The sequence below is a fragment of the Dermacentor variabilis genome, chromosome 11 (genome assembly GCF_050947875.1).
Source record: "Dermacentor variabilis isolate Ectoservices chromosome 11, ASM5094787v1, whole genome shotgun sequence".
In the NCBI taxonomy this organism is placed as follows: domain Eukaryota; kingdom Metazoa; phylum Arthropoda; class Arachnida; order Ixodida; family Ixodidae; genus Dermacentor; species Dermacentor variabilis.
This window is the reverse complement of record NC_134578.1, coordinates 48,415,201-48,429,567: the sequence shown is the minus strand read 5'-3', so window position 1 is coordinate 48,429,567 and position 14,367 is coordinate 48,415,201. Positions and strand designations below refer to the sequence as shown.

The window sequence follows — 14,367 nt, the reverse complement described above, 5'->3', positions numbered from 1 at the left end:
CAGGCGCAGCTGTTTTCGAAGAAAATATAAATATAGATGCTATTGAACTTTCTTTCGCTTCTACGCCTTTCGAATTTCCAGCTGTAGTCATCCATGCGACACGAATCTTGCTTACGTTTGCAGAAAGAAGCGGAGAAAGAGTTGCTGACGGCAATTACTGCTTGACGTAAATGCTTAACGGCCCTTACGTACGTCTAACGGTGGGCGGACCAAGCAAAAACACACAAACAGGCGATAGCGAAAGATTTCTATTTCAGGCCTAAATCGGCCGTTAGTACAGGTCACCGTTTTCATGATTCGCATCCGCTATACATCTAAGCATTTAGTGAACTTTCAAAACTCTTCCAGCATACTTAAATGTTTATTCAACCACGCTCTCTATGTGAAATGTCTTAGTTTATTCCTTTATTTTTAGGTAAATTGCCGTGTTGGTCACACATTTTGCATAATTTCACAGAAACAGGATTCCGTTTCAAATCTAGCTGAAGAGATATAAAATGATCAATAAAGGGAAAATCAGACATCCACTCGTTCGTAGCGATTGCTACAAAGGAAACCCATACGGGTTCCTCGAAAGAAACGCCTCAAGTTGAAGAAAAATTTGTCCTGGTCCGGGACTCGAACCCGGGACCACCGCCTTTCCAGGGCAGTCGCTCTACCATCTGACCTTAATCAGGCGGCTAGCAGATGGCAGGGCGAAGTCAAATTTGTCGACAACAGGAAGCAAAGGCAAGTGTTTGACGTCGTAGTTCTGCGGAAACAGACATCCACCCGTTCGTAGCCATTGCTACAAAGGAAACCCATACGGGTTCCTTTCGAGGAACCTGCACGGGTTTTCTTTGTGGATGTCTGATTTTCCCTTTATTCATGTTTAAAACATGCACGTGAGGAATGGCTAGACATTTCACTTAGCTATTTTTTATGGAATTACGTAGCCTTGTGGTTGCTTGCGGGCCCCGAACAGAGGCGATTTACGGTGAAAGGTACCGAGCGAAATGGTATTGCCAGCAGTGTACGTGGCGCTGGAAAATACAATGTCTCATCCACTCTTGTTTCTTAGAATGATCTATTTCTCTAAATGCGTAGATGGCGTCTATGTGAGATATATTATGTGCAGAGAGTGCTTAATTGGATGTGAAGGAACAATTAGGGGGGAACATAAACAATTTAGGTGAGAATTTGCAAGAAAACGAGATACCTCTTACGACATCAGGATATATTGTACTCTTTATGTAAAACAGGCAAACTGTGGTTTAGATAATTAAGTCCTGACTTTACTTCATTCAATATTTGCACTTGCTTCTGTAAATACAGCAATTCATTTTACTGAATAATAAGTACACTGAGCAAATTTAACACTCCCACTTGCAACGTTTGAGTAGGATAGAATAATTAAAGCAAATGTATACCTTTATTTGACCATGTATTCTCAGCAGTTCGGTCAATTAAATGCGCTAACTTCTGCTTTTGTTAGACATGCTTCTGCTTCAGTATTTCAAAATACCTTACTTACATTCTGCTTAATATCTTATTTGTTTTCCGTTTCTAATTACGGTTAGGTAACCATGCAGTCCCAGGATAATCTTCAGAGTGAGAAACTTCTTTTTTCGCAATATCTAGGTTTACTGTCAAACAAACTGGTTTAGTGTCCTGCCTTTATCGATTACAAATGTATCATTTTATTCTAACGAAATGTTACCAACGGTGAGCTGATATACGTCATTGCTGTATGTAAGGGGGTATTTAAGAGCACAGTAATATCTTTTAGCCAGCTTGGTAGCTCCGTCGGTATGGCCTTTGAATGTGAACAAATAGGGTGTGTCCCGCCAGTCGTGTGTGTCCTAACTGCCAGATACGACGTTGAGACCAAGCGCGTTTTGTTTTCCGCCACCTTGCGCAGACATTACTTGATCACTGATAACACAAAAAATTTACCAGTGGGCGCAATAGCCATAAATATTTACCAAAAGAATAAATGATATCATTATTGTGTAAGCTAGAACGTCGAATTGTGTAACACATTTGAAACATCATATTCAGCTACTTCCAGGTCGCTAATTTTTTCAGTTATTTTTTTTCGCGTCTGAGTATTGCGGTGCAAAACGCAAAAATAAATCTGAGGGGAAGACAGACAAGCACGTCTCGCGCATGTCGTTGCGGTGGTCACCAAAAGTGTTTTCAAAAGATTATCACCAATTCCCGACATGAAGAGCGCAAAAATATCTCAAGGCAATGGCATAGCTGTTGGCTGCCGTGCAGAGAACAAGCAGCCACGTCATGCTGTTCGCTAGAACATACTAGTTCTGCACTAGAAGTGTACTAGTTTTATTGCCCGTGTAAACTTGTGATTATAGGCACGTTTACTAAATTAGCATCAATGCTGCCAGGTGCCCACAAGCAAACATCAACACATCTCACTGTGTGACCGCGGAACTTCGCAGTCAAAATGCTAGAGTGAGGAAACGCGGCAGCAGCAGCGAGCGAATTGACCCTCGTGTTGCGTCTCGCATCAATGCGAACAAAGCAGTGAAAGCGTCACGCAGTGAAAGACGGCGAGCTTCGTCCCCGCACTTCGCTTTCTTGCGTAAACGAGATGGAGCCGCCATCGCCGGATCAACCTCGCACGCCTCCACTCGCACATACAGCATACGCCACGTGGTGACGATTTTACCGCCGTTGGAATCAATAAGAAAGCTCGAGGCGACGTCAACGCGACTGCAGAAATGCGCCTGGAGTATCCGTATAATTGCAATCGCAATAAAAAAAACAAATAATTGCTTTGACGCAGCTGTTTGCCAGTAGCAGTAGCCATAGGGTAGGTCGCCATTTTGGTACTGTTTCGTGGTGACCACTTAAGACATTGAGTATCTTCATCTTTATTGTGATAGCAATTATATGGACACTCCAGGCACATTTCTCCCGTCGCCGTCGGCGTCGCCGTAAGGTTCCGTATAGAGTGCAGGGTCGGTAATATCCTCACCGCGTGCCCTATGCTGTATGTGTGAGGGAAAGTGTGCTAGGGTGAGCTGGCTAGCGTGGCTCAATCTTGTGTGCGTGAGTAAGAAAGGCGGGGAGGAACGCACTTTCTACTTTTGCAAGCGATACATGGGGTGACATTAGGTGGGGGGGGGGGGGCGTTTTTTCCAGCGGCTACTGGTTACGCCGAGGCCGCGAAAGCACCGTATCTTGAAACCGACCTGCAACGTGGCCAAAGTGCTCGCCCGTGGGGGCCTTACCTTCGAAGCGATCTGAAATGTTTGGAGAGTGCACATAGTGACGGTACCTTGGCATGCGCTGTGTTTTAGACCTGATGTTCGCATCGAAGGGAGAAATACACGAACTTGAGTTCGCTGGCTGCTGCCGCCACGGTTCTTCACTCAGTGTTTTGACATCGAGTTTCCGTGGTCATCGAGTGAGATGTGCTTATGTTTACTTGTGCGTTCGTGACAGTGTGTTTGTTAATTTAGTTAGTAGGTGAATGTTTACAAGTACGTACGGCTAAGAAAACTACTACCCCTTCCTTCGCATAGCTATCTGCTAATTTGCGATCGCAATCGGTGCTTCACCTTTCGGGCAAAAATAAGACCTTTTGAAACACGTTTTGAGCTCTACACTCCCTTCCTCGAAACTTGTGGTTACGTGTTCAGCTGGCCTTTATGCTTTAAACATTTTCCCCATAGCGTTCACATGTGGAACAAATAAGTGAGGAAAATGTAGTCAGGAGGAAATTCTTAAGTATATTGTTTTGAAATGCGATGAAAAATTTTACAGTGAAGCTGAAAAATTTCTGTAATTAATTATAAATGGATTAAATTTGTTCTGAACAGCTAGCTAATCAATCACTATTGAAAGAAAAATTGACCAGTAAGCACAAAGCGCCTCCTAAAGGCTCACTGACACCAGGCCGCCCCGACACCAATTTCGGTCTACCGACTATCGGTGAGAGCGTTTTTACCTTTGTGTCGGTGCCTCTGAAATTGGTGTCGGGTCTGCTAGTGTGAGTGAGCATTATCAAAACACCGTTGGTTTAATCGTTGTTTCTCGTAGCCCTTTTTTAAGCAGCTTGACCCGCGTTAGCAAGACACACTTTATATATGGGAACCATGCGTTTATTTAGATGGCTCGGACAAACAACAAATATTTCTTCTGTTTTAAATAAGAAAGGCAAACGAGTATGAACTCAAAACACACTCCGATTATTTAATCATGGCCCCGCCTAGACAAGGCAGATCCTTCACATTTTCGAAAAAGATTAATATTTTTAATTCTTTGACAAGTCTACCAAATCATGTTTCTCGGATTCTAGTTATAATGCCACAAACGGCGTATGGTTGCAGCGGTTGCAGCGTAGGCTCTCAGATATTTTCGGCCACTTCAGTTGGTGAGCCTGCCTCTCGATCGACATGCATGATTGCTCTCGCGTGTGTGTCTTTCTCTTTTGCCAACATCGCAATGCACTCCCTGCACTGGGGGCTGGCACCAGGATTTCGTTCTCAACATGTAGGCGCCACAGCCAGTGAACCAATCTGGTTGGCAAAAAGCTTGCACGTCGAAAAACACGGTAAGGTAAAAAAACTATGTTAGCTTTTGTTGTAAATGTGATGGAATGCGCCAAGTTAAAAATGCACCGACTAATACGCTTTGCCCTACGTCACTTCTTTTCCCAGTAATGTTCCTCGAACAAATAGAGAGCTGCATGTGCGTAATTCAGAACGATTTCTAAATAGCAACTCCTACGCTTGAAACTTCCTAGATCACTGAACTTTTATTCTAAGGTTGCAGCTGGTATGAATTATTAGTAGATCTTCGTTGACGCATGCAGTGACGCCGTTCATGGCTGCTGAAACTCTTTGTCGCTCAAGCACCTCACATATAAATTGGAGGCAGGATTGCTTGGTTCGCTAGATCTGCCTTCGCAGTGACTTCATGATGCAGGTAGCACTCTTGGTTTCTCTCTTTTGCGCAGCTGTCGCTTCAAGTGACAGCAGCAAATCAGCGGTGAGCAATCCTCTTTGGGTGAATGAAACTTTGCTTGGAAGCTATCAAGATGCCTGGAAAGTAAGTGGTTTCAATTTATTCGCGAAAACAAAAAAAATATTGTCTAATTGTGCATTTGTTATGCTAAAGGCGACTACATTTTTGGTATCAGCATGCGGGTAAGAAAAATGCATTCCAGATAAAATACCCTAGTTCTTCCTATTACAGTATTTGAACACGTTTCTTCAGCGTCCTTATGGGTTGTCAGTGCGCGTTTGTTATGTCACTAGGAAATTGATAAATGATGCTTTCAAAGTATTTGTTGAAAACGTAACGTAAACGCTGTCACAGTGCTATCAGTTTAAATATTGGGGCCTTGTGACGTAAAACTATTCCAATATGTTTTTCTTCCAACATCCTGCCGTCAAATTTGGGTAACCGGCGACGCAAGCATCGGGCGGTCACCCGCAGCATTGTCTCAACAGACCAATCAAACGCTCTCCTCGTTTATAGGTGGTCACCGTTGCTTGCTTTAAAACGAATAACATTGCCTACACTGAGCGCACTGTCTTAACTAATTGGCTGAATAGAGGCGAGGAGCACGCTGAAGTTGAGGGGGATACGATGGGGTCGAGCCAATGCACTGAAAATTGACAACCGGATGAAGAGGGTGGTGCCGGCGTCTGCGATTGGTCCACTTTCCCTGACTTAGCTTGAGGTGGCTGGTCGAAAATAGCAGCGGCATGCTACGGAAGATTAAGAATGCCGCTGAAACGGATCCTTAGCGATTAAGAGTTGTCAGAGCGAGGTCGTCGACGTGTCGAAAGTTCTAGAAAACGTAACATGGCCAGGCAAAAAGGGTTATTTGTGCGCAAATAAACTCAATATCTCCTGCAGATGCGAGTAGCGAGTGCCTCAGCGATCGGTGGCAGACATTTTGTTTTCATTTCGGAACGGGGTTGCCTGCGGGTACTCAGGAGAATATTAAGTGTTTTTTTCGGCATAATAATGCACCTTTAACGCGTACACGTCACGTTGATGAAGTGATTTTTCGCGGTTTTTAACGTCGTGTGATAGGCAGGTGAAGTGGGTGCAACCCGAAAACATTTGACCAATAGCCGTTGAATAATGGTGGAAAGGTGTCGAATGAGGAAGAAATGTTTTTCTTTTCTTCGGTCCAATCATGCATAATCAGTGTGCACACGTCATATCAGGTGGCGAGCTATGGCTTCGCGTGCCAGACAGGCGAATGGGGGTGGTCAAAAAAAGTTGTTAAGCAATCGCACAGGGCTGACTGCAGAATTGGAATAGAAAAGTTTGGAATAGATTTACGTTAAAGCGCCCCTGTTGTTGTAACTCCATTGCTAACACCGTTCAACAAAAAGAACGCGCATTTTAGTTGAGGGTCGGTCAACAGGTGCTAACGGTGAAATCTTTCGCTTAGCTAGAGCCTGCTGATAAGGTAAATGGTATTGTACATATATGTACATATATACATATTGTACAATTGCACATTGTATGGATTTGGTTATCAAGGAAAATTTTTTAAGTTTGGGAATTGGCCATGTTTCAGCTGTCTATGCAAGAATGCCGAGAAGGGCGTATCTTCCTATGGAGCGTTTTCTTCGCCGCTGAGTAATCGGTACTCCAAATTCAGAAAGTGAAATCCATGTGGTAGAGCACCAATAAAGTATCGGTGCCTAATATTTATTCAAAATCAATGAGATACTAGAGCAGGAATTATTGTGTAAGTAACGCAAAATGATTCGGCAGTCGCCAATATATATTTGTGAGAAACATTAACAAAGATACAAGCCTATTATTTCAACGGCCCTCTTGTGCTGTTACTACGCTTTTCAGAGCATTGGACAAGCAGAGAACGTGACGTATGTACTCGCCAAGGCAACATACGAAAATGACACAGGATCCTGGGGTCAGCAATTCAAGTGCCTGAGTGTGAAAGAAACAAACAAGAATGAGTCAGCTCACACAGTCTTGTCTGTTTTCACGTTCAAAAATGCGTCTAGCGACAGTACATAGTGAGTATCTAATCCTTTCACGCGAATAGCCGACATCACTGAAATACATATGTTGATTTACAGTGTAATTAAAACAATGTTTGGCGTCATCTTCCATCTTATATATATAGCTGGCTAAAGATGTTTACAATTATTATTTTCTCTGCAATAGCTTATTGTTCAAAATAAGGTCACTTAGCAAGGTGTCTGCGCACAAATTGTTTTAAATTGAGGCATGTCCTAAACTATGTCTTCAAAGTCAGCATTTCCTATAATAAAACACTTCATTTCCTGTGCTCCTCGAGTTATCAAAGCAGCAGAGGCGTTTGCTTTTAGTAGAATACTTTTCGGAATATTCAGCATATTACTTATCTGGCACTGTAGCAACAAAAGCTTACCTCAAAGATGTATTTTTCTTTTACTAATACCGCGCTCATAGACTTCAAAATAAAAAAAGAAAACAAGGCCCCATTGCAGATCTTGTCAGCGATACCTACAACTCAATTTCCGTCAAATATTATTCAACTTACCGCATTGCAGCTATGGCTAAATTATAACTTTGCGAAAACGTTACAGATGCTGTAGAGTTCTGATGATAACCAAGGCTCTTAAGAGCTGCCACTTTCAATGACGATAGAAGACGAGAAATGCTCTAGGAATCTCCGGCACCTCTTAAACTTAAGCTCGCAGAATCGACGGCTGAGCGCAGCGCCCTCTCTTCTCAGCAATACATGCGAGACGCAAATCTCTTTGTCTTGCTTCGTCAAAAAACAGAGTTCAGCTACGCACAGCTCCTCGTAGTCGTACAGTGCGCATGATCAGCAATGCATAGGGATATTACTCAATCCAGAATTTCCATGCTCAATTTCAATCTTTATCAAAAAATATCAATGCTAACCAGGAAAAACTGCTTTTCGTTTGCCAAATGCCAATCATGTAAGAGTAATAATGTTCTAAGAAAGCAATATGCGCATTTCCTGGATATTACGCTGTATTTGTACAAAATATAAACATAAAGACCGTCATAGTGAAAAAATGATAAAGATATACTTAGAGACAAAACTATTTGAACTATTTCATTTATGATACAGGCTCTGTTATTGACGATGGTGCGACTAATAAATAAAATCTAAGAACCCAACATACAATAGACATGTTTATTACCTTTAGAGGAAGAGTAGACATTGACAGTTTGGATAACAGGGCAATAAAGGATTTATTTGTGGAGACACGCGACAACACCACTCCAACGACTTCAGCATGTAGACCTGCGGACCAGGCAAATCTCGCGTGTGACAGCACATGCAACTCATGAGTTTATTGGGAGCATTGTGACGAACGCGCAAACTTTGAGCAAAAAAAGGTACAACAAACTGAAAAAGCATTTATTTGATTTCAACTTCCGAAAGACCCAAACATTATATTTGGTTTCTCTAATGAATACCGCAATTAAATGCTATACTTCTCGCAGTACAGGCGTCGAGTCGACGTTTCTTGTGTCGTCGAGAAATTCCATGGATAACAGAGTCGGCGTGCTTCACCAATGCAGAAGTGGTACGATTAAACATGAGTATACGTATACACTGATAGGGTGTATACATGCTGGGGTGTGTTGATCCAAACCTGGCATAGAAGTAAATTTCGTGGAACCAATTTTAGCGGATTTCAACTTGGTGAATATGCAACTGAATAGGAATCCGCTTAGAGTAAATTTAGCCCTTTCGACTACTTATCTTCTTTTAGACCCCTACATTAGGAGATTGACGGTTATTTGCCCAACCCACGAATGGTAGAAATGCGATCTTGTAAAACGTAAAATCTGTGAACCTGTTAACATGATGAGCGCCTACAGTAAGCTTACAATGTTTTACTTTGTTTTATACAGCGCGATTTCGTGCGAGTTCGCAATTGCTGTCACATAATATCACCATTTATTTATACGGGCGAAGCAAATAATGCGATAGAAACGTTCTGCTATCGCATTCGCGTGTGCTGTTGTGGTAGGGGTCCTCTCACTGAATAATGCCTTTGGATAAATTCATTTGCGATTAATAATAACAGCTTACTTCTTAGTGAACTTACGAGCACTTTTTCCCATTGTGTATGTTTCAAACCTCAGTCTTGGGTCAATCCTGGAGGTATTACAAAGCCGCGCCAACGAATACATATGATTTCTTTCCTTGAGCTCACTTAGTGTTGCATACTTAAAAAATATACTCTGAGTAGATTTTTGGCCAACGGTATGCGTTGTCGTTGCTTTCTTTGATAACATCTGTTTGTGGGCTGCCATTTTCAAAATTTAAAGAAATAGTGTCGACAAAAATGTAATACCTGGTATGAGCATCTTCAGCGATAGAATGTTATGGGGGTATATAACCCGCATACAGTGCATGTAATATAGCAGGGAGTGGCATATAACATACATATACCCAGATATATGCGTAACCTCACGCGCACGCCAACAACGAGGGTAAAAAATTTGGCTTGGGCTGTCCATATAATTGCTATTAGTGTTGTGTTTTTGCGTCGTGCCCTGTTTAGCCGCTCTTCCTCCGCCATACAAACATCTGCATTATATTTCCTATTCGCAGTTACACTGTTAACGAAACAGTGGAGGCCACATACACCTATGGCTACAACAAGACAATGAACGCAATTCGCTACAAAGTTGAAAGTAAGTACATGCAACTATTTCGTAGGACAGCAGCGGAACTATCTCTTAACTATCACGCATGAAAAATGAATTGGGTGTGCTAGCTCTTCAGTCTTTTTTAATGAAGGGAACAATAAGACATTGTATATTTTGCACAAGACGAACATGTTTTTTTTTCAAAACGTGTTAAAATTTATATTCCCAGTACTAGATGTTTCTACATGTCTGTGTCTGTTTCGGTATAACATGTTTCAGGAAGGGAAATGAGACTATCGCAAGAAAGGACACCAAAACTCCTTTATACCCCTCTATGTGCTTATAACGTTTTCTTGCATAGAAACCTTAAATAGTATTGTCTCTATGAGAATGAATTGAGTTAAAGCATATTGTTTTTATTTGGCAAGCTTTTAAATTATATATCACTTTACTTACAGTTATATTTTGGTTTCGTATTTTTTCAGCCCCAGAAAACCTAACAGACACACTCATCTTTTCTGATGGAAAAACGTGCGATGTGTTCTACGTGCCATACCAAAACCAGGGTATGCATTTATAATATGTTTAATTTTTCTGAAAACGTGAAATAGTTTGTTAAATATACACGGTACGTGTGCGTGTTTTCTCGCTGATTTTAAAAGCACCCGAGCTAAGATAAGCACTGGTTATCATCTATGTGCTAGAAGAATGCTCCTGCTTTAGGAATATCGAACTCCGCGCGAAATAGCTGGGTAATTGAGAAAGGTTACAGAAGAAAATTGAGGAAGGAGAAAGACAAAAGGAAATGAGCAAAAATAGGACATATTACGCTATTTTTCTCCTAATATATATATATATATATATATATATATATATATATATATATATATATATATATATATATATATATATATATATATATATGGTTACACAAATCTATCAATACCTTTTTGTTTAGTAGATAACGTTGAATTTCAGTTGTATGACATTCAGGAAAGTTTTATTAGAGCTTAAATTAATGGCTAACATATCAAATTCTGTAGAAATGCTTATGCCAATCATTTTTGGACTCTCTATTTTTTCAGGGTGTGAGCTCTGGGTCGAAAAAGGTCATGTGAGCAAGATCCCGGATTGCTGTCTGTTCGTGTTCAATGTGTTCTGTGCGGACGGAAAAACAATTTACGATAAGTACAATGAAACAGAATGCGATTCCGAGGCAAGATTTTGATTTGTCTCACCGACACTTTTAAAAATCTCACTTTTTGTAGCACGCTATATGAACTTAGGTTTAATAAAAGCATATTAGATTGCAGTTGCATTTACATTGCATTATTTCGCAAAGGGGATCAAGCCGGTGCTGTATGCTGCTGTAATAACCTTCAGGGAGCCTTGAAGACTTCTCTGAATAATCAGACGACGGTGTCACAAATAAAAAAAAATTATGGGGTTTTACGTGCCAAAACCACTTTCTGATTATGAGGCACGCCGTAGTGGAGGAATCCGTAAATTTCGACCACCTGGGGTTTTTTACGTGCATCTATATCTAAGTACACGGGTGTTTTCGCATTTCGACCCCATCGAAATGCGGCCGCCGTGGCCGGGATTCGATCCCGCGACCTCGTGCTCAGCCGCCTAACACCATAGCCACTGAGCAACCACGGCGGGTGTCACAAATAAAGGAATGCATGCTACAATTCTGATGCCACAAATATTTTTTCATTACTTTTTAAGTCAGCGTACGAAGTCGCTGGGTGCTTTTCAACCACCTAAATCTTGTGATCGCTTTCGGTTGCTGGGGCGCTTCTTGTGGTACCTTTTGCAGTACGCAATAAAGTGGTTCAGGTATTGGCTAGTTCCTCCTGAAATTCCAAATACCTCTTGATGGTAGAAACAGAAGCCCAATACCAATGACAACCGCTCACCTGGCCAGCAGAAACATTCTAGGATTGCCCTACTAGCTTAGAGCTTCCGAGGCTGCGTTGGCTACTACACAAAGTGCAATTTAAGGGGCCGCATCAACACATTACGCGTTGTAGAATCCACGAATTTCGAAAGTGCTCCATGGAACCACGTTCCAGGACACAAAGAACTGGGTGGCTCAGTTGGAATGCGTTGCCACGCTCACCAAATGGAACGACGCAACCAAGCTGAAGAGTCTGAAATTCGCCCTAAAGGATGGCCCACGCCCCTGGTGGGAGAACTCCAAGAGCTGTTTGTATCATCGAGCATGTTCTGCCTTCACCTGAGTGAAAGCTACACCAACGTATATAGCCGCGAACGAAGCGATTGGACCATTCATTCATGGATCTGATTGGCGAAAGAAAGGGTTGCAGCGTACCTTGAGAGCACGGCGCCCCTATGTCTTCGAGCTCAACCCAACAGGTTTGAACCTCCACCACCTCATGCGAGGGGTTAAGAAACATCGATTTCCAAGCCTCGTCCGAAGTGCCCCAAGACAATGTGGCTGAGTATGGCGAAACTAGATTTTGGAAAAAAAAACTGCAATAGCTGTCGGTTTTGCATGACCGGCCATTCAGTATCGCTGCAATAATGGACCCCATTGGAGCTACCGGAAGCAATATTGACTCCCTTAGTGACCAGATCCGCTCAGTGGTGCGCGACGAGCTGTGTTGGCCTTACGGCCGTTTTCCGCCTGATCCGAAAATAAATGTAGCGAGTTCAGCAAGTCTCGTTTTCCAGTGACGCGCACCCTACCCGTGCTCCACAGCTCGAGCCAGTATCCTGCGTGGAACCTCTACTACATTCCCTTTCCGCTACAATGCGATTAGCTCTCACTACGCGTCGCGCCACGCATTTATCATTGCAGCCAATCCAGAAGAAAGAGGTTTTGGCGCCCGCTGTTGAAGAAATGGGATGTCTGGCACTATTACGAAATTTTCGGGTTTTACGTGGAACAAGCGATCTATTGGTTATGAGGCACGCCGTAGTGAGAGAACACAGACTTATTGTGCCGACCTGCGGCTTCTTTACCATGCATCCGAGGCACGGTACACGACGCTTTTTGCCCGGGTGTTTTTGCGTTTCGCCCACGTAAAAATGCGGACGCTGCCGCTGGGATCTCATTCCGGGGCCCCGTGCTTCCTAACGCAAAACGAAAACCACTAAGCAACGAGCGCTCGCAGACGTCTGGCGTACACGCGACAGGTGGCCCCTCTGCCATCACTGCCGTTAAGCGACACATGTAAATTGTGAATGTTCACACTGGCGTTTCCAACTGCACGGTTTGGTCATTGAGTCACCAAGGCCGAGGTCTGGCGAAAGACAAAGAGTGATAGAATAATACCTATCGGTGCAGGCCAGGTCTCGGGCCCTGCGACGGAAGTCCCAGTGACCTTCCGCAACTCCTCGGAGCTTTCCAGTGGCAGTACAGCGTCGCTCGCAAAACATTTGCGAGGATAACTAAAAACCGTAACCTTCGGGGGCGAGGCGAAGGGCCAGGCGTACATTCCTGAATGTATATCCCTCACCAGCTACCTTTTGCTTCGCGAATGCTCCCGATACTTCCTCCTAGAAGTACAGTACCATTATAGACCTTCGATAACGCACCCTCACCTCATCGTGATGGAGACGTGCAGACAGCGTGAACGAATGCAACGCAGCGCGCTTAGTGATTTTGCCGGCAACCTGATGCCACCCTTCGTGAGGGTTGTTCTTAATTCCTTGTGACGAATATTTCCAGTGAGTACAAACAGCTTTTTTTACAGCTCTGACATTGCCTTCGTCGTTGCTTTCAATATTCGCAACCTACTCAGACGTGTGGAGTGTGAGTACTAAATTTGGTGCACAGATTTATGATCTCATTCATTTATGGTATGGAAAGCAAACGCGTAATCCTATGTACGCATATATTTTCGCAGCAGTTCAGCCATAAGAATACGCTATATATATATATATATATATATATATATATATATATATATATATATATATATATATATATATATATATATATATATATATATATATATATAATATGTATATGTGCATATATACACGTAAACAATTTTTCCTACTTTAAACCTACATATTGAGACAAAAGTTTCGCACCCTGAAATATATCTCTGCAACGCAAAGTAACGTAACCGTAATACCAAACAAAAAACAAAAATACATGTTCTAACCAGAGTATGAGTAAAATATTTTTATATCATAAAGATGGACCACCTCGAGCCAATATATATATATATATATCAGCCTTCTCAAGTTGAACTCAATATTATTTTTTACATGCTGCGTACCAGAAATGGCGGCATCAAAAGCTGAAGTGAGGTAGTTTGACATCTCCCATTACCCACATAAGGAAGCAAAGCAGCGACATTTTATTGTGAACAACAAATAACATGGAATACCCTAATCATTACAATAAATATCATTTCTAGACAAAAATTTAGCAGGGTACAATAGTCAATAATTATGTATCACGAAATACTTGAATAACTGTTGCAAATGTACATGTGCAAGTACGTTTATATGAGTAAAAATGGCACTACAGTGATTCTATTAGGGAAATCAATGAATCACATCACATCACGAACCCACCATCATTACCGTCACTGATATTAGATAAGCCACCTAATATGTTCTCGCTTTCGCACACGTTCACCCATTGTCCTTCCACTATGTATGCCACCATTCACCCAGCATGCACTTTATTCATGGATCACTACCACAATAACCCAGTATGTATCCCACCATCCACCCAGCATGCCCATCGTTCAACCA

General features: G+C 42.3%; 1 protein-coding gene across 1 annotated transcript; it reads left to right on the top strand.

Annotated features, from left to right (window-relative positions):
- Positions 1 to 4,892: 4,892 nt before the first annotated feature.
- LOC142563247 (male-specific histamine-binding salivary protein-like) lies at positions 4,893 to 10,852 on the top strand. Its single transcript, XM_075673800.1, has 5 exons — positions 4,893 to 5,058; positions 6,838 to 7,016; positions 9,587 to 9,669; positions 10,110 to 10,190; positions 10,710 to 10,852. Exons 1-5 carry the CDS (start codon positions 4,927 to 4,929, stop codon positions 10,850 to 10,852), a joined length of 618 nt encoding a protein of 205 aa, XP_075529915.1. The 5' UTR covers positions 4,893 to 4,926.
- The last annotated feature ends 3,515 nt before the right edge of the window (positions 10,853 to 14,367 follow it).